Source organism: Rhinolophus hipposideros (genome assembly GCF_964194185.1).
Source record: "Rhinolophus hipposideros genome assembly, chromosome: 12".
In the NCBI taxonomy this organism is placed as follows: domain Eukaryota; kingdom Metazoa; phylum Chordata; class Mammalia; order Chiroptera; family Rhinolophidae; genus Rhinolophus; species Rhinolophus hipposideros.
The window spans coordinates 433,617-453,745 of NC_138058.1; the positions used below are offsets into that span (position 1 = coordinate 433,617).

A 20,129-nucleotide genomic window follows, 5' to 3' on the forward strand; every position below is an offset into this window, starting at 1 on the left:
TCATTGTCACCGTCCCCAGAAGCTCTTCATAGACCATCATAGGCAGAGTTGCACCTTTCACCCTGACACTAAAACCCCCCCTCGTGGCTTGATTCCTCTCTGTACAGACTCGATCTGACACTCTACAGACTTAGTTAGGTGCTTGTCTGTCTCCCTCACCAGGATGTAAGTTCCACGAAGACAAGAATTTCCATCTGTTTGCTCGCTACACTAGACCAGCACATTAGGAACATTACCTATATGGAGCAGAGTAGATGTGTAGTAAACATTTGTTGACTAAACAAATGAGAGATTCAAATAAATACATTTTTCTGGCTATTCCCCCCACACATGCAAATATGGGGAGAAAACCCATCATCATTTCCTTTTTGAAGTGGAATACCTTAGTACAGCTGTGAAATGTCAGTGTCCTAGGGGGAGTAGTTTGAGAACCTTTGGTCCCTGATATCATATTCTGTAACAAAAGAATCATACCTACCTGGAAAGTAAAAGCCATTTTCATCACATCTTGCAATAACCTTCTGGCCTTTGAGGTGATCCAATTTCTTTGATTTGATTTTCTTTGTTGGATTGCCTTGAAATTTCTGTTGCTAAAAAACATAGAACATAAATAATTGATAGGAAAAGTCAATGCAGACAGTGAAAATCACAGGTATAACCTTTTCCAGACAATTTAAACAGGATCTAGAACCTTAAAATATAAGATTCAATAAATCCATTATATAATCCAAAATGGAACATACAAAAAAAGCAAGCAAATATGCCCAATTCTCAAGGTAAAAGGCAACCAATGGATCACAATACTGAGATGAGCCAGGTGTTGTAATATCAGATGAAGACTTTAAACCAGCAATTCCAACCACAGTCCTTGAGGTAAAAGTAAATATTCTTAATGACTAAGTGTTTTAAGCAGAGAAACAGAAATTATAAAAAAAAAAATAACCAAATGGAAATTGTAGAAGTGAAAATTATAATATCTGGAAGGGCACAATAGAATTTATATGACAGAAGAAAGAAACCTGAAGACAAATTAACAAAAATTATCCAATCTGAAGAACACAGAGAAAAAAAGATTTTAAAAAGTGAGCAACATCCTTCCTGTTCCAGATAACCCATTCAAAGCCCAGCCCAGTCATAAAAATCTCTCTTGGAAGACTTTACCCCCCAAGCAATTCCAGGGGGGGAAGAAAGGTATATCCACACAAGGGAATTTTATTCAGCCATTCATATATGAAATGTACAGAAAAAGGCAGGACAACCCCTCACTTTGTGAAGACCTCCCCTGCATGGGAAACAACAGTGAATGCTAGCAACGCAGAGGTCCTCGTGTTCATTTTTCACACACTGAAAATGACATCTAAGAACATGCCTTTCTAAATCGCCGAAGAGTACCAGGCCCTCCCTCAGATCATTCACATACCTATCAGTTCCCCCGAAAGGACCATGACAGGTACCAAAGGGCCTTGTACATGGAATTCCCGTTTACTCTGCTTTGTTTTGCAACTGTTACTACTACCGGCAGCAATCTATTTCTGGTTATTTCCAGAGCACATAGCTTTATGGAAGGAACTATCCAATGTGAATTCAGTGATTTATCCTGGCTACCACCAATTCACCTATACCACACACAGAGCAGAGAACCATGGCCAAACACACCTGTGGGGTCAGCTTTCCTACAATGGTTCATGCCACAGAAATAGAGCAATGGTGTCCGGATGGAAGGACATCAATGAGGGCAGCTAGCCACGCCGTTCCTTCAGCACCTTTCCAGAAAGATGATATCCCAACCCGCATACACTGTTGGTGGGAATGCAGACTGGTGCAGCCATTACGGAAGGCAGTGTAGAGGTTCCTCAAAAAATTATGAGTAGAATTACCATATGACCCAGCAATCCCTCTCCTGGGTATCTACCCAAAAAATCTGAAAACATTTATCCATAAAGACACGTGTGCTCCAATGTTCATTGCAGCTTTGTTTACGGTGGCCAAGACATGGAAACAACCAAAATGTCCTTCGATAGATGAATGGATAAAGAAGTTGTGGTATATATACACAATGGAATACTATTTGGTGGTAAGAAAAAATGATACAGGAGCATTTGTGACAACATGGATGGATCTTGAGAGTATAATGCTAAGCGAAATAAGTCAGACAGAAAAAGCAGAGAACCCTATGATTTCACTGATATGTGTTATATAAACCAAAAACAACAAAAGAACAAGACAAACAAATGAGAAACAAAAACTCATTGACACAGACAATAGTTTAGTGGTTACCAGAGGGTAAGAGGGTTGGGGGGAGGGAGATGAGGGTAAAGGGATCAAATATATGGTGATGGAATGAGAACTGACTCTGGGTGGTGAACAAACAATGGGATTTATAGATGAAGTAATACAGAATTGTACACCTGAAATCTATGTAATTTCACTAACAATTGTCACCCCAACAAATTTAAGAAAAGGTGATACACCGCAGTTTTCAAATCTTGCTGAAGATCTTAGAGACACAGTACAGCCTGTACCAAAGAACATCCCCGACCCAATCCTTTCCTGCCATATCTCACCCACACAGAAGGAAAATACATGCACGTCACTGAGTTTAAAAAGAAATCCATAGAGGACGAGAGTCAGAGGGGATGGAGTACCTGCACTAAATCAATAAGCCCACATATCTCCAGGCTTAGCTGCTTGCCAGTGCCAGTGAAGAAGTCAGATGGGCATGATGCCGCCAGTCAGGACACTGTCCACTGGGAATCTGATTTTGCCTTGTCTCCAAAACCCAGAGAATCCAATTCATTTTTTGCCAGATTCCACGACCAGGTGACGTGGAGCAGGGCCCAAAATGGCGCACTCTCCTTTCATCTCATCACTTAAGTTCAAGGTCATGCTCTCCAGTTTGCGTGGGTCAGGACAGTGAACTTACTAAATGTCTGATGCTTTAAACTTTTTCCATTTAACAAACAACATTTCCACATCAGGTACAGAATGCATTTCTAGGATTTAACTAGAACTAGTTTTTGGATCAAAATCCTGCTATAAAACCACTACTTAATATTTTTCCCTGCCCCAAATCATGAGCTTCTCTGTCCATGTTTTATCCTCAAAGCCCACAAGCCTGAGACTGCCGTGATGGAGACAGTACATGGACCATCAGGCATGCTTTGGCCTTTTCTCTCTCTGGGATACCTAATTACGAGGCCAGGACACTGTACACTGTCTCTGAATAACTCAACTCCCTTAAAAACCTTGGGAAGAAGGGCCCAGCCTGCAGTGCTTTCTGACCTGTGCAGCAGTGTCTCTCCCCTCATTTAGATTTAGAAGGGTTTCCTCCCCCCTGGGAGTAGCTAGACTCTCCAGCCCTCTTAAAAATGGGTTCTGGAGAGAAAATGGGGAAAAGACCTTACAGAAAAATGGAAATCAGAGTAGAAGTTCCCTGCACAGCCCTTCTAGCCCTGGGGACGACCCACCACCGTAAATGAAATGGAAGGCTTTGGTACAGTGGTTTTCCTTCCTAGGCCATTTGCATTTGCACATGAGACAAGCCACCAAGCCAAAGGAGTGAAGCTCTAAGTGGAATCTTCTGCCTCAGCCCTGCCCTTGGGAAGAGGGAGCTGTCTCCTTGCAAGACCTCTCACGGTCAACACTGGGGCTCATGGGGACACTGAGGGATACCACAGGTGAGTCCCAGGCTTACAGGGGAAGCTGCCGCCAGGAAGACACCCAGAGAGAATTGCCCTCTGCTGTAAGCAGCCTTGGGCACTTGGCCTTGCTCTAAGGCCACAGGGGTGGAGGGGAATGCTTCTGGGGAGTTGTTTCCCTCCTCCTCAGGGAATAGTATAACTTTAGAAAACACAGGGTGAGAAACACACGTCCCCCAAATTCCGTGCAGTGTCCACTTCCCTCTGAGGGATGCTTCTGAGCAGGTCACCAGCTGGGCGAGCTGTCGCCTCACTCTCGTCCTTTCTTTGGTGCCTTGTGCTGTGTGAGTGGCTCTGTAGGAAGCACAGGACACAGTAACAGGATGTGGCCTTTACCTAGAAAGGAGTCCTCTCCTCCCCACCAGCATGCAGCACTGGGCTGTGAAGAGAGCTGACCACTCTGAGAGTAAAATCTTCAATCAAACATTAATCAATAGCAACTCAAAGGGCTTTTGTGAAAGGATGAAGTGTGTGTGTGTGTGTGTGTGTGTGTGTATGTGTGTTAGCAGCAAAAGACCTAATAAACACACATCAGATGCTGAATGAAACAGTTTCTTGAGCTTGAATAGCAAACTTGGAACATCTCAGTGGAATAGTCAGTCTTTGCTCTTTTTGGGAAAAATCTGAAATGTTTTAAATATTTAAATGTGAAAATTACCACAGCTTTGAGATCTGTGATTAGGACCTTACTGACATGGTTCTCCATACGCTGCTACTCCAGAGATGAACGGAAGCTACACATGGGAGTCTCCCTCTCTCTCTCTCTCTCTCTCTCTCTCTCTCTCTCTCTCTCTCTCTGACTGGTTCCCTAGCCTGGAGATTAATCATCGTTCAGATGCCCTCTGGCGATGTCCACACAACACTGCGGTGGAGGGACTGGCCGAGGAGGGTGAGCTCTGTGATCATGGCAACAGGAGGGGCGTAGCCAGGAAGTTTTCAAGGGGCACTTAGAATGGCAGACTTTCCTTCCATTATGTGGTCCCATTCAAACAAACTTCATTAACTTTTAATTATCCTAACAAAATAATTTCTAATTATAATGCACCCTAGAAATCATTCATGATGTGAAAGAGAAGAAAACTGGAAGATGACCTAAATATGCAAGATTCAGTGAAGAGTTAAATAGATAGAAACACACCATGGAATGTTATGGAACCACAAAATATACCAATCTGATGACTCAGTAAAAACACAGAGAAAGTATATGAGATGATGCTCAATTAAAAAGCAGAATATGAAATGGTTATGGACATTGACTGCATCTATATAAAATATATTCGAGGAAATAAAACCTAGAAGTAAATGATCCAAAGTGGTAATAATAAGGCAATCTTATAATAAATTGTTTCTTTTTATAAAGTTTATTTTATTATTAATAATAATTGCTAACTCTTATGGGGGGTTCTCCATACCAAGTTCTTGAAATGTTCATTTTATTCTTGTAAGAACCTTACAAAGCAGATACTGTTAATACTTCTTTTTTGTAAGTAAAAAACTAAGGTTTGGAGAGACAGAGTAACTGGCCAAGATCACATAGGGATTATGGGGCAGGTTTGAGGCTGGACCCTGGTCTGGCTTATATCAAAGTCAGCCTTTTAATCATGGCAGCATACGTCAGTTTAGTTTTGTTTTGCAGTTAAAAGATGAATTGTTTAAAAAATAAGGCCATAGCAAAACCAAATGGCATTTCCTTTCTGTTGAAAAAAGTTTTTGGCCCCTAACTGTGTTGGTGCTAACACTTAGACATCGGTGTGATGGGGTGGGAGAGAGAAGGAAGGCCAGCCCAGGGATGGAGCTACCTGTGACCGGGAGTGAGGCAGGAAACAGACGCTTCCACGGTACCCACCTCTCCGAGTGCCCTGCTCGCATAATTCTCCTTCCTGGCCGCCTCCTGCAGTTCAAGGGCTTGCTGAACATACATCTTTCCAGCTAGGATTTCATTTTCCAGTATCGACAGCTCTTTCAATGAAATGGGCCAATTCAACCGTTCTAATGCCTCATTTAAAGCTGCCTTGTTTTCCAAGTACCTCATTGGTTTGTTTGCATCTAGCCTTTAAAAAAAAATAGGAAGATGATGAAACAAAAAAAAACAAAGAGACCATAATAGAAAAAACATGAAAAGATGGCATTTTGGTAAACCCTCTCCAGAGAAATATCTGTCAAAGCAGATGTTAGGTACCAACTGACAGAATATCAACCATGTCCTCTGGTGCATGGGGACTTTGACAGCTTGCACAAGTTAAAAAGAACCATCTCTGTAAATTACAGTAGGCACTTTCCCCCATCGCTTAATTTGATCATCTGATTTTAAGAACATTTGATACACACGCCATTTTTTTTCAACAATTTGTTTTGGCATAATTTGAGCCCATTCCTTTTCCCCCAGGTCTCATGTTTGGCAGAACCAAGAATGAGCTTCAGAGAGATTTCACACAATTATCTCTAGCAGTGACTCTGGAAAACAAAGCAAAGCAAAACAAAACAAAGCCCAAATATCTGCCTCACTGCAGTAATTCTTCTACTAGCTCATTTTTGCTATTTTGATCTCCTTTTCTCCTTATAAGCTTAAGTAAGCCTAAACTTTCTGGCTTCATTGTTTTCGTATTCAAAGAATAGGAGCCAAAGTGTCTATGAGCTGGTGAACAAGCTGTGAGAGGCCGGGGAGCCAGGGTACTGTGGTCGCCCAGGCCCGGGATTCTAGTTCCAGTCCAGCTATTTCGGGGTCAGAATCTCCTGGAAGGAGAAAGAAAGTAGGGTAGGGAGGGGAGGGAGAGGAGGTATTGCATAATTATCGTTCTGTAATTGCTGGAAGTGGCATTTCCTTTAGATGTACGGTATTGGGAGAGGAGAATGTAAGCCCAGCACAACCACAGGACTCAATCCACAAACAAACCTGTCTCCAGAGGAGAGCAAAACTTATTAAAAATCTGAATTGGAGTGACATAAGTAAGATGGTGAAATAAGAAACCCCAGGCCCTCAGAGATACCGACTTTATAACAATATATGGACCAAATTGCCTTTGTGAGAATTCCAGAAGCCAGTGAAGAGCTTGCAGCGTTCCACAAAGCCAAGAAGAGCAGGCACTGAAATGGGCAAGAAAGTGCATTTTGCCTGGCCTAGCCCATCCCCTCCCCAGGCACAATGCACTGCAATTGGGAGAAAACTCCTAAAACCCTTGGGAGGGAAAAAGAGGGAGCATGCATCCAACATTCTGGCCTTGGGGGTACTGCCAGGGAGACTGCTTTCTGTCTCATCTGACTCAGTACTGATGGGAATGGCTCTATACTTTAGACATCAGGTTAGGAACCTCTGAGAAAAAAGGTGAGTTCCATGGCTTGTTACAGCACCAGAAAGACTACAGTACCAAAGACAGATGCCAGGGAAGCAAGAGATTATGGGCTGCTGAGAAGAAGCAGGGGCACACACTTGGAGAAATCACATACACACATAAGCCTAGAGAAGACATATCCCCAGAAAAGGGTTGAGAGTTCCCCAGAATCTCTAGCCTGTAAGAAGCCAGTCTATAAAGACTGGGAGAGGTGTCTGTTTTTTCAAATGCTCAAAACTTAACCAAAGGTTCTAAGGCATACAAAGAAACAGGGAATGATGGCCCCATTGATGGAATAAAAGATGGCCAGGATTACACCAATGCCAACACAGAAAAAGATACTAAAGAAAAGAATGTGACAAGACCATTTTCCTTTATGAATATAGAGATAAATAACCTCAACAAAACAGTAGCAAACCAAATCCATCAGAGCATTAAAAAGATTACACACCATGACCAAGCGGGATTTATCCCAGGAATGCAAGGTGGTTCAACCTAAGAAAATCAGTTGATTTAATACACCATAACACATCAATACAACAAAGGAAAAAAAAACAAAACATGATCATCTCAATACACAGACAATGCGTTTGACAAATTTCCATTTACGGAAATCCCACAGCTAACATCCTACTCAATATGAAAGAATGAAAGCTTTCTCCTTATGATCAGGAACAAGACAAGATGTCCCCCTTCACCCCGGTTATTCAACATTGTATTGGAAGTTCTGGCCAGAGCAATTAGGCAAGAGAAAGAAACAAAAGGCATACAAATTGAAAAAGAGAAGTAAAACTATCTCTATTTGCAGATAGAGATAACCTCACTCCATAAATAAAAACTGATACAGAATTGATCAATGACCCAGATGTAAAAGCTAAAACCAGAAAAGTATTAGAAGGAAACATGGGTAAATCTTCATGACCTCATATTTGCCAATGGATTGATTCCTTAAATTTGACACAAAAAGAGTGAACAACAAAAGAAAAAATAGATGAATTGATTTCCTAAAAATTAAAAACTTTTGGGCAAAAAGGAAAATTATCAAGAATGTGAAAGAACAATATATAGAATGGGAAAATATTGGCAAATCATATATCTGATAAAGGTTGAATATCCAGATCTCTTACAACTCAACAAAAAGACAAACAACTCAATTTAAAAATGAGCCAGACTTGAATAGATATTTCTCTGAAGAATATACATGGCCGACAACCACAAGAAAGGACGTCCAACGTTATTGATCATTGAGGAAATGCAAATGAATACCACAATGAGATATCACTTCACACCCACACTAGGATGGCTTTAGTTAAAAAACGAAAACAAACAAACAAACAGAACAGTAAGAAAATAACAAGTATTGGCAAGGATGTGGGGAAACCTTCATATATTGCTGGTAGGAGTGTAAAATGGTAGCGCTGCCATGGTGAACAGTTTGGTAGTTACTCAAAAATTACCCTGTGATCCAGCAAAAGCCCTCCTAGGTATGTACTCAGAGAAGTGAAGATATATGAGGTGATCAAACAATATGGTGAATGTTTAAATAAAATAAAATTTGTTATAGTAAAAGACACATTACCATTAATTGCCCTCAAAATACTCCCCCTTTCTTTGAACACACTTATCCCATCGTTCTTGCCACTTCCTGAAGCAGTTCTGGAAGTCCTCTTTCGTGAGTGTCTTAGTTGTGTTGTCATAGCTGCCTCGATGTCCTGAATCATTTTGACTTTGGGGAAGAGCCTGAAGTCGCAGGTGCCAGATCCAGTGAATAAGGTGGATGAGGACACACTGTAATGTTTTTATGTGACAGAAATTGCCGTATACCAGAAGCGATGTGTGACATGGAGTGTTATTATGATGGAGAATGATTTACGGCACACTTTAAAACAAACCTTATTTCAACTGTAGCTCACATCCGACTGACTGCACTGAATAAGTTGAAACTTGTCTCACACTGTTACTAAATTTCAACACGCCGCTTTCTGTATTGAAGATCCTTGCCTTTCCATTGGATGGCACTCGGCAGCAGCACTTACTGTATTTTGTGATCACAAAGGAAAGGCTCCATGTCACCCCTCACTTCTGGTACAGTAATTTCTGTCAAATAAAAGCATTACAGTGTGTCCTCATCCACCTTATTCACTGGATCTGGCACCGTGCGACCTCTGGCTCTTCCCCAAAGTCAAAATGATTCAGGACATCGAGGCAGCCACGACAGCGCAACTAAAGACACTCATGAAAGAGGACTTCCAGAGCTGCTTCAGAAAGTGGCAAGAATGATGGGATAGGTGTGTTCAAAGCAAGGGGGAGTGTTTTGAGGGGGATTAATGGTAATGTGTCTTTTACTGTAATAATTTTATTTTATTTAAACATTCACCATATTTGTTGATCATACCTCATGATGTCCACACAGAAACTTCTATGTGAATGTGTATTACAGCATTGTTCATAACAAACCCAAAGTGGGCACAATCCAAATATCCATCAATGGAAGAATGGAAAAACAAACTGGTATATACACACAATGGATCATTACTGAGGCATAAAAAGGAATGAATACTATATATGCTACCATTGGATGAACATTGAAAGCATTAAGCTTTCCATTAACTAAGCAAAAGAAGCCAGACACAAAAGGTCACATGTTGTCTGTTCCTTTCATGTGATATATCCAGAATAGGCAAATACACAGAAAGCAGACTGGAGGGGAAGGAAGAATGGGAAAGGATTACTTAATGGGTATTAGGTTTTTTTTCTCAGGTTATAAAAAAGTTTTAAAAGTGGAGGGAGGTAGTGGTTTGCACAATATTTTGAATATTTTAAACACCATTGAATTGCACACTTCAGAACAGTTATGTGGATTACACACACACACACACACACACACACACACATACACACACACACAAAGTGAGGAGGAACTGGCTTACTTTTCTTTTTCTTCTTGAGATAATGCTTGCCAAACAATTTTATTCAAGCGCCTGTTTAAAAAAACAAAGAAATAATTACTAGTATCAATTCTTGGTTTCATAGCAAAAGGCTGACCTGAGGCTGTGAAGGGCACTGCAGGGCCACCGCCATTTGTTCCGAGACTGGATATGTGTGCTCCCTCCCTCTGCACCAGGCGGAAGCCTTTGGCTTTGTGGCAGTCCTGGCAAACACACAAAAAGGGCACAGCTCTGAGTCCAGTCAGGTAAAGCCCAGGTTGAGAAAAGGCAGTCAACAAGCTGGTCCTCGTCATCTCCCCATGCAGGTGTTTCTAAAAACCCACGATTTTTCTTCCTAAGGAAAATTTAAGTGTGCCCTTGGTGTGCCCTGCAGGCACTCCTCTGCCTGGACTCTCAGAGCAGAAGAGATTAAGAGGGCCCTACATTAACAGGACTGGAATGCACTTCAGCAATCAACATGCCTGACCTCCTTGTTTTCCAAATGAGGCCACCTCGAGGGGCAGACTAAAGAAGCACCTTGCTTCCCCCCAAGCTACCCTGTTTCCCCGAAAATAAGGCCTAGCCAGTCAGCTAGCTCTCGTGCGTCTTTTGGAGCAAAAATTAGTATAAGACCTGGCATTATATTATATTATTATATTACATCATATTTCGTTATAAAGACACAGTTTTATATTATAGTAAGGTAAGACCGGGTCTTATAATTTTTGCTCCAAAAGATGCATTAGAGCTGATTGTCCGGCTACGGCTCATTTTGGGGGAAACACAGTAGTTGGCAATGCTGAGACTAGAAGTCAGCACTGGACATGTCTGCAGAGGTGCTGTCAAGCCCAGAGGAAGTCAGAGTCAGTGGTCTCTATGGGGTGGGCCGAGCTCCTTCTCTTGTTACTGATCAGTGATGCTTGTTTCTGAGTTTCCAGCCCAACTAGGGAACACTATTCGTTACCCAAATCAGGCTTCCCGGAGTTCAGGGCCCAGGACACGCTCCAGGGCCTGCCTCAGTGAGGTGGGAGAATACTGTCACTCTCTAGGAGGAATTCTTCTAACCACTGGCCCTGGCACCAGTGCACAGGGCTCTGGGAACACACTTTGGGGGCTGCTATTCTGCCCCGATCCCCTACTGTGAGGTCGGTGAGAGCATGGAGAAGGGGTCTGACTAAAGTTGCATCAGATCAAATTCAAATTAAATTCCAATAGTCAAATATGCATATAGTGACAGCTGCTGGGAAGAGAGGACAAAGGAGGAAGCAAAGCTGCCAAGCTCCTGCCCTTGGGATCTGACATCCTCGCAGGGGACAGACAGGTGTGTGCAGAAGCTGTGAGTGCTCAGGGCTGCACACAGGGTGGGTGGTGGAGAGTCACAGGGGAAAGGCCTCTCTGCAGGGGGTCACTGGTACCAAGGCAAGAAGGGATGAGGGAGTCCAGGGGATGGGGGGACAGGAAGAGGGGCAGCAGAGCTTGGACGCAAGGAAAGGTGTGCCTGGAGCAAGGGAGGCACAGAAGGGGCAGCTGCAGTGTGAGGGGCCAGCTACAGAGCAGTTTCAGGCCCATGGGCAAGTGAGTCTTGACAGAGTTCATCCTGCCTGGGAGAGAAGAGAGAAGTGAAGGGCCGAGAAAGACTCAGAGAAATCCTGGGAGCCATGGAGATGGTTGAAGGAGCTCATGCAAGACAGCCTCCCTTCTTGGGTGAGGGCAGCAGAAAAGGCTCATGTGAAAGGAGGTCGTGAGAGGCCTACGATAAGCAAGGTGGAGAAGGCCCCCTCTGCGCCGGGCTGTGTGCCCCACGTGGCAGCAGGCAGACTTCATACGTCTTATGAACACACACTAGACACACTGCAGTGACGATAGGCCAGTATGTGCTGGCTGGGGACACTGCTACTTTTCACGTGCTTTATTTCATCTTTGCCACCCATGGGCTGGTTTCAATTAGTGCTGTGCACCAGGGATTAATTAAGTGCTGGGCGTGGGGAGGGGAAGTGAGAAGAGAGCTAGGACAGGGTGAGGCTGGGTCATCTGCGCCCCTGAGAAAGGGCCCCTATCTCAGCACTAACACAGGACCATTTAAAAGGGCAATATTCGCTCTAGTCAACTTGATCTTCTTTTTGATCTTGATATAAAAATGGCTTATATAACAGCACGAACTTATATTACCTCCATTATCTCACTACTGGGGAGTTTTAGTAGTCACTTTACAGAACGTTAGGCACTGAAATGACCAAATTTACTCTGCTAAAGGGAAATTTAAAGACCTCGTGGAAACATGCGTTGTATACAGATTTTGGAAAGGAGAGACGGTTTCCTTAGAATTCTGCTGGGTACACGTAGGTGATGCCCTGAGCGCCTGGCACACAGAAGTGTCTGTGTTTGTTGCTGCTGCTGCTGCAGAGTTTGACTTTCCTATGAACAAGTTTAGACAGTTGCTCCAGATGAAATAATCTCAGCTAAAACAAGAGAAAACAAACTCCACAGCCATTAGGCACAGCTGGAAGTAATACTCACTTTTCATAGGACTTAATTGCCTGTTCCACCTTTTGCTTGTAGATATTGAGCTTGACTCCTTGGGGGTTAATTAATGTCATCTTGTTTGTGTCGCTGCACACATGTGCCAAAGGGAACACCTACACGTCAGTACCAAAGGGAAGCGTCATTTGCTAGGCTAACATGTTCCTTCAAAAACGGATCTACATGGTTATATGGTAGGTTTTCTCAATTATAAAACCAACATATGATAATTGTAGAAAGGCAGAAAGCATAGAAATCGTTAAGAGAAAGATAAGAATCAGAAATAGCATTACTGGCCTTTTCCTTCTGAAAACTATATATTTTAAAAATCACCAACACACACACACACACACACACACACACACACACACACACACACAAAACTGTTTCAGGAAACTAGTCAGAACAGAATTGTGGGGACAGAGCCCCAGAAAGCAGTTTCCAGGCTCTTGGCCTCACATAGAAAGGAGTTGGCTCGGGTAGTAAATGGCCGTCAACTGTGATCAGATGGCCATCAGCTGTGGCTAGTTGGCCGTCAGCTGTAACCAGTGAGCCATTGGCCACTAATATAACGGCTGTGGCTGCGCTAGCAGAAAAAATGGGAGCTAGTAAGTAGATGGTGGCTGAGCTGGCAAGAGTGGATTGTAGCTAGCATGGCGAAGTGCGGGTCACAGATTGCAGAGAAGCGGAGCAGTGAGGGTTGCAGACAGTGTGGCTCCTGCTTCCTGTGTCTGCAACCCAGCCGCCAGCGAGAATATAGTGGTATGACTCCCTTACTTATGGCTCCGTGGGTGTTCCTTTTTGGCCTCACCATGTCCTGCGTTCTTATGTGGGGAGCGGGAGCTGAGACCCCGCAGGCCGACCCGCATGACAAATGGCGCAGCGAGCAAGGTCCCCCGTGTGACACATGGCGTAGTCGGCAGGATATGGTGCTGGCCAAAGCTCTCCAAAGTGCGGTGGAGCAGTTTGTGCGTGAGTCTTGAGGAAAACCAGGAGGAGCAGCTGCCAGAGAGCTAGACCCCCGTGGAGGGGTGGGAAGACGTGGACGGTTCCCCAACCAGCATAAGCCAGAGAAAGTGAAGGTCGTTGCAGCCCTGTGGGCTGGGAAGTGCTTGCTGAGGCAGCCCGGATGCAGGACTTGTAGTCCCAGGTGGAAACGCTTGCTGGGTCCTCCTTGGGAGATGAGGGTGAGGTCAAGGTCATCCCTCACCCCCAGGACAGCCCTGGCGAATGACTATTGACTATAGGGAATTGCCTTCCATCCCTAATTTAATGGACGCTTGACTGTTTGGGAACATACCACCATGTAGTGGAACTGGCGGATGTTTGCTTTTGTGTCTTGACTAGCAACCATCGAGAATATGTGAGCACCTTGACAGTGAGCCGCTGTTGTTCCAGCACAGTGCCCCGAGAGGCCCAGAGAGAGTGGCAGTGCCCTGAGAGCCCTGGCTGAGTCCAGGAAGTCTGGCTGAGCCCAGAGAGAGTGGCAGTGCCCTGAGAGACCCTGGCTGTGCCCTGAGAGAGTGGCAGTGCCCTGAGAGACCCTGGCTGTGCCCAGGAAGTCTGGCTGTACCCAGAGAGAATGGCAGTGCCCTGAGGCCCTGGCTGAGTCCAGGAAGTCTGGCTGAGCCCAGAGAGAGTGGCAGTGCCCTGAGAGACCCTGGCTGTGCCCTGAGAGAGTGGCAGTGCCCTGAGAGACCCTGGCTGTGCCCAGGAAGTCTGGCTGTGTCCAGAGAGAGTGGCAGTGCCCTGAGAGCCCTGGCTGTGTCTGGGAAGTCTGTCTGGGAAGTCTGTCTGTGTCCAGAGAGAGTGGCAGTGCCGTGAGAGCCCTGGCTGTGTCTGGGAAGTCTGTGTCCAGAGAGAGTGGCGGTGCCCTGAGGGCCCTGGCTGAGTCCAGGAAGTCTGGCTGAGCCCAGAGAGAGTGGCAGTGCCCTGAGAGCCCTGTCTGTGCCCAGGAAGTCTGGCTGTGTCCAGAGAGAGTGGCAGTGCCCTGAGAGGCCCTGGCTGTGCCCGGGGAGACAGGTGGTACCCTAAGAAGCCCAGGAAGTCTGGCTGTGCCCAGAAGGACTGGTGGTGCCCTGAGAAACCCTGGCTGTGCTCAGAGAGCCTGGCTGTGTCCAGGATATTGCATTCACCTCCAGGCTCCTCGCACAGGGCCCCTCGTGGAAGACACTTGTCGTGTAGATTGTGAGGCGAGACCCTGTAGGGGTGGAGTGTGGGGACAGAACCCCAGAAAGCAGTTTCCAGGCTCTCGGCCTCACATAGAAAGGTGCTGGCTCAGGTAGTAAATGGCCATCAACTGTGATCAGATGGCCATCAGCTGTGGCTAGTTGGCCGTCAGCTGTAATCAGTGAGCCATTGGCCACTAATATAACTGCTGTGGCTACACTAGCAAAAAAAATGGGGGCTAGCAAGAGGATGATGGTTGAGCCTGCAAGTGGAGCGGTGAGGGTTGCGGACAGTGTGGCTCCTGCTTCCTGTTCCTCCAACCCAGCCGCCAGCGAGAATATAGTGGTGTGACTCCCTACGTATGGCTCCGTGGGTGTTCCTTTTTGGCCTCACCATGTCCTGCGTTCTTATGTGGGGAGCGGGAACAGAGACCACGCAGGCTGCCCCGCATGACAAGAATATTATTTTCATAAGCCTCTGTCAAATTGATGAGAGTGACCCATAAGAGATTGTATCTTGTTGCTACTTTGTCAATTACTAGTTGAGTTAAACATCTTTTAATCTTAAACATCTAAAAATAAATATATTTATTCCACATTTGATTTTCTTCTGAGAATATCTGATGAGAGTTAACATCTTTTGACCATTTTCCTTATCGGTTTATGAGAGGTTCTTACAATTCAGGTCGAGGAGCTTGGTGATCAAGAAACTACTTTGTAACCACATTCTACAAGAACAGCAGGGCACCAGGAAGGGGGGCATCTTTCTGAGTTCTTCCTGCCTGCACCGCTTACTTCCAGGGGATGGGGTGGAGGAGTGGGGGTGAGGGGGGTGGGGACTGAGGGGGGGGTGAAGAGGGTGAGGGGTAGGGGGTAGGGGAGGTGGGGGGTGAAGAGGTGGGGGTGGAGGAGTGGGGGGGTGGGAGAGGTGAAGGGGGTGAGTGGGGTGGGGGATGAGTAGGGAGGTGAGGGGGTGACAAGGGTGGGGGTTAGGGAGGTGAAGGGAGGTCAGGGGGTTGGGGGGTGGGAGGCTGAGGGGCTGGGGAGGAGGGGGGAATAGGCTGCTGGGAGGGGATGCCTCTGATTCCAGGCCATCTGAATGAACAGTATTTGTAATATACGTCTACCTGTTTGCCTATTGCTTAGCTCTTCCTAGTAGAATACAAGTTCCATCAGAAGACAAACTGTTTTATTCACTACTGTATTCCTACCACCTAGAGCAGTGCCTGGAGCACACCATATAGTGTGGCCTCAACAAATATTTGTTGATAAATGAATAAATACGTGTTCACAAAAGGGCATATTCTATATCTTAGTATTTAAACAAAAAAGAAAAATAAGGTCTAACAGGAGAATTGTAAGCTATATCATTTCAAAATTGTACCTGATTCCAACCACAAGGAGTATGTAGGCATCTTGGAAATGTGGGAGTTGTTTCTAAGAAGTAAATTTTTACTTTCAATCAAGGTGATATAGTTCATACTCTTATATTCTCTCTTGCCTCCAAAATCATACAAAAAATTGTATTGTAGTTATTATTGTTTAGGAAAAAATGCATATAAAAAAGGAAGAAAGGACAAAGAAAGATGAGTGGTTGATAAAGAGATTTTTTAGAGACAAAAAGTTGAACAGAACTGTGAATGAGTAAGTGGGGTTGAAGCTGTGGGCTGGTTGACTCTGTGCCCAAAGATGGCAGAGGCAGTGGAAGCTCACCTCTTGGAAAGCAAGTGGGACCATGCCCCACTCAGGCTCCGTGCCTGAAGCCAGCAGTGGTGTGAGGGTGGCCTGCCCCCTAAAGAATGACTGCCCTAATGAGAGAAGACACTGACGCAGCCTCACAACCAAGAACGAAAGCAAGCCACCCTTGGAATCTGTAATATTCCAGTGTCACCCTGGAGTAATAGCTCTAAATGCCAACGAAGGGATCTCAAGTAAGTAGATTTAGGCAACCGCAAAACAAGAGAAAAAAGAAAAAAGCAGATTTAAAAAAAATCTTGTTAAAATGAGCTCGCACACTAAAATATACCCCCAAATTGTGTATTCCAAAATACACCCCCCCAAAAAAAATGCCAAAACTGATAGCTGACTAAATCAACAATCAAAATGCCAATTCACTTGAGAAGAAATTAACTTATGAGCTATCAAGTGCCATAAGAAGAAATGGATGGGGAAAAATAATATTTTAAATAATGAAATAAAATCTATCTTGGAGAAAACAGACATTGAAAATTATGTACATTAATCTTGTAACCATCAAGACCAAAACAAACAAGAAAACTGGCAAAGATTTAGGAAACTGAAGAGAAAGAAATGAAGTTAATAGGCTGCATAGTCAAACCTTGCTACTACTTATCAGACACATGAATTCAGCATGTGACTTCTAACAATCTTTATCAAAGAGAAGGAGCCAGAACAGTGGGTTAAAAGGTGAGTCAACTGGACTTTGAAAACAGAATGAAGCTTGCAGAAATGAAAAAAAAAAAAAAAGATTTTTCAAAATAGAGCTACATATCACATAAAATTTCTGAGGGAAAAAAAAAATCAATCTCAACAAAATGAAAGATGCTTACATTTTTACCCCCCCTGGGCACACGCCGCCCCCCAGAAGTCGATACATAGCTCTACAAGCTTGCCGACTTACGGCTCAGTTACAGATCAACAGCACAAACTATTTAGCGGCCTCATCACATTTCACCATGGTCAGCTTAACCCCTGACTTAGCGTACTTAAAGAAAACTCATGGTTTAACATTCTACTTCCCTCTTTTGTGGATTTGGATCTCATGCCTTGTGTGGCCATACTGCACTGTAGTGTGGTAGCTGTTCAAATCTGTTCCGTCTGGTTCGTGTGCTGGGAGATTTAGGGAAAAACAAAGTCATACTCCACACCTTCAGTTCGTGGTCTTAGTTTTTACAACATGGTGGTCACGTGGAGGTCCCATGGGATATTCTATTTATGATGTCAAAGTTAGTGTGATTATGAGGTCAAAAGGGGCATTCTCAAGGGGACGTGGGAGATCAGAATCATGGCCGCCCAGTGGCTGTCAGGAAGCAAGTGGGGAGGAGAGTGTACCTAATGGAGAAACTGTCTGAGGGGGAGTAAAACCACACGATCACACCTCCTTTGAGAATGGTACTTATTATCTCTTAGGATGAAAATCAAGTGTAACCAACTAATGAGAGACCCTTCTAGATAATAGTTGATAGCAAAAGGGAGTCTCAAGGCATTACCTATCTCAATTCTATTGAGGTTAATCTAGAAGTCTTACCAAATTGTGAGAAGATTTTAACTATGAGGGAGGGAGGAAGGGAGAGTCACTGACTATAAAGACAGAAGAGATTGCTAGAATTCATGGACAGCCAATTTGTGCTAATCCTGTTAGAATTTTTCTTACTGTTAGACCAGAGATACCCTGTACCAATAGTCTTATCATGATGATAATAGTGTTTATTCTTTACTCTCTGCCAAGTGCTAGGCACTCCCTCTACATACTTTCTCATTCAAGCCCTGTACAGACACATACATTGAATGGCTGTTCTTGTATGGCTTTCCTCTCCACTGAACTCTTTAGGTCTTTATTCCTTTTAAAAAATTAGTTTCTAGCACAATGCATGTACAAACTAACCATTTATTGAATACATGAAAGATCAAAACTATATACGAATTAAAATGGCCAAGGCTTAAAATTTTTGATCTTTATTTGTTATAAAACATAATTAAGTTCAGATTCCATGAAGTTTGAATTCTTGGTGGAGGCACAGGATGAGTGTAACTGCTATTTTTAAAGCTGTGTTTGCTAATAATATGACTAACGTGTACAAAATTTTAAGAGAGATATTTAGCTTGCATAAGAAAATGATTCTCAAATAAAATATAAAATTAAAATGGAATACCATTTTCACATAACAATTGGCAAATATTTTTTTTTAATGTTACTGCTCTGAGTGACAGCAAATATACAGAAAAATACACACACTTAAAATTCCAAGTAAACTACCCAACAATGGAGGGAATAGTTAAATAAATTGTAGTAATTCATGTTATTGAATGTTAGTGCAACTAGTAAAATTCATCCCAAAATGGTCATTACAAGGACATATGTTCACAACATACACTAAATGAAGAAAGCAGAATATGGAACTGTGCACACAGCTACTAGTTGTTAAAGTACTATAGGAAGAATTCTACCTGACAACATTCTGTCTTTGTAAGCAATCCCACATTTTGAAAATGAGAAAATAGTGTAAGACTGGTGTTTATATATTTATTGTTCCACCCTGACTAAACTGACCAACCTCACGTTTTCCCCAAAAAATCAGTTCTTCCAATCAGTACCCCAGAGCTTACTGCCAGGTTGGCCAAGGAGAGGTGTTACTGGATGTGTGTAATGGCATGCAACAGGCATGTGTATCCCGGAGGGAGAACTCTGAATACAGATGCCGTGGCTTTATAGGTAATGCACTTGTATAAACTGCCAAGTGCTAAAGATTAAACATCTGCTTTCAAACTGAAATATCTCCAGTTTCCAAAGAACAAAATGGACGCAGGGCCACAAAATTAACTGCCAAGGAGGTATGTAGATAAGATCATTCACAAACCCATGAAAATATGTTAGTGACTACAGTGTAGATTACATTTCACATTTTTCAATCTAAACTTTTAGAAAATAAAAGATTCTTTTTTTCAATTTCAATTTCAATTAAAATGATATAACAGATACTTATCTGTTGGCATGGAACAATGTACACAATAGACTGTTGAGTAAAAATGAGGGTTCAAAACAGTATATTCAGTTTGACTTCATTTTGATAAAACAAAAACAAAGAACAAAGGATATACATGTAGTGAAGAAGGTATGGTCAGCTAACCACTAATGATTCATATAGTGGAATCATAACTATTGTTTCTCACTTTTCTGTATTTTCTAATTTTTCTTTCTTTTTCTTTTTTTTGTTTTAAAGTTTATTGAGGTGAAATTGTTAGTAAAGTTACATAGATTTCTGCTGTACAATTCTGTAACACATCATCTATACACATTGTGTGTTCACCAGAGTCAATTCTCTTTCCATCACCATATATTAGACCCCGTTTACTCTCTACTAGAGCCCCTGCCCCCCTTACTCTCTGGTAACCCCTAAACTATTGTCTATGTCCATGAGTTTTTGTTCCTTAATTTGTTTGTCTTGTTCTTTTGGGTTTATATACCACATATCAGTGAAATCATAGGGTTCTCTACTTTTTCTGTCTGACTTATTTAGCTTAGCATTATACTCTCAAGATCCATCTATGTTGTCATAAATGGTCCTATTTCATCTTACCGCCAAATAGTATTCCATTGTGCATATAAACCACAACTTCTTTATCCGTTCATCTATCGCAGGACATTTTGGTTGTTTCCATGTCTTGGACACCATAAATAATGCTGCAATGAACATTGGAGCACACATGTCTTTATGATGGATGAATGTTTTCAAATTTTTTGGGTAG

General features: G+C 43.3%; 1 protein-coding gene across 1 annotated transcript in view; it reads right to left on the minus strand.

The window, feature by feature from the left end:
* The window catches only part of VWA3B (von Willebrand factor A domain containing 3B), a 159,280-nt gene that overhangs the window by 19,814 nt on the left and 119,337 nt on the right, over positions 1–20,129 (minus strand). Inside the window, 4 exon segments of the mRNA XM_081068257.1 lie at positions 479–590; positions 5,545–5,749; positions 9,958–10,008; positions 12,472–12,590. Coding sequence (XP_080924383.1) covers positions 479–590; positions 5,545–5,749; positions 9,958–10,008; positions 12,472–12,590 — 487 coding nt within the window.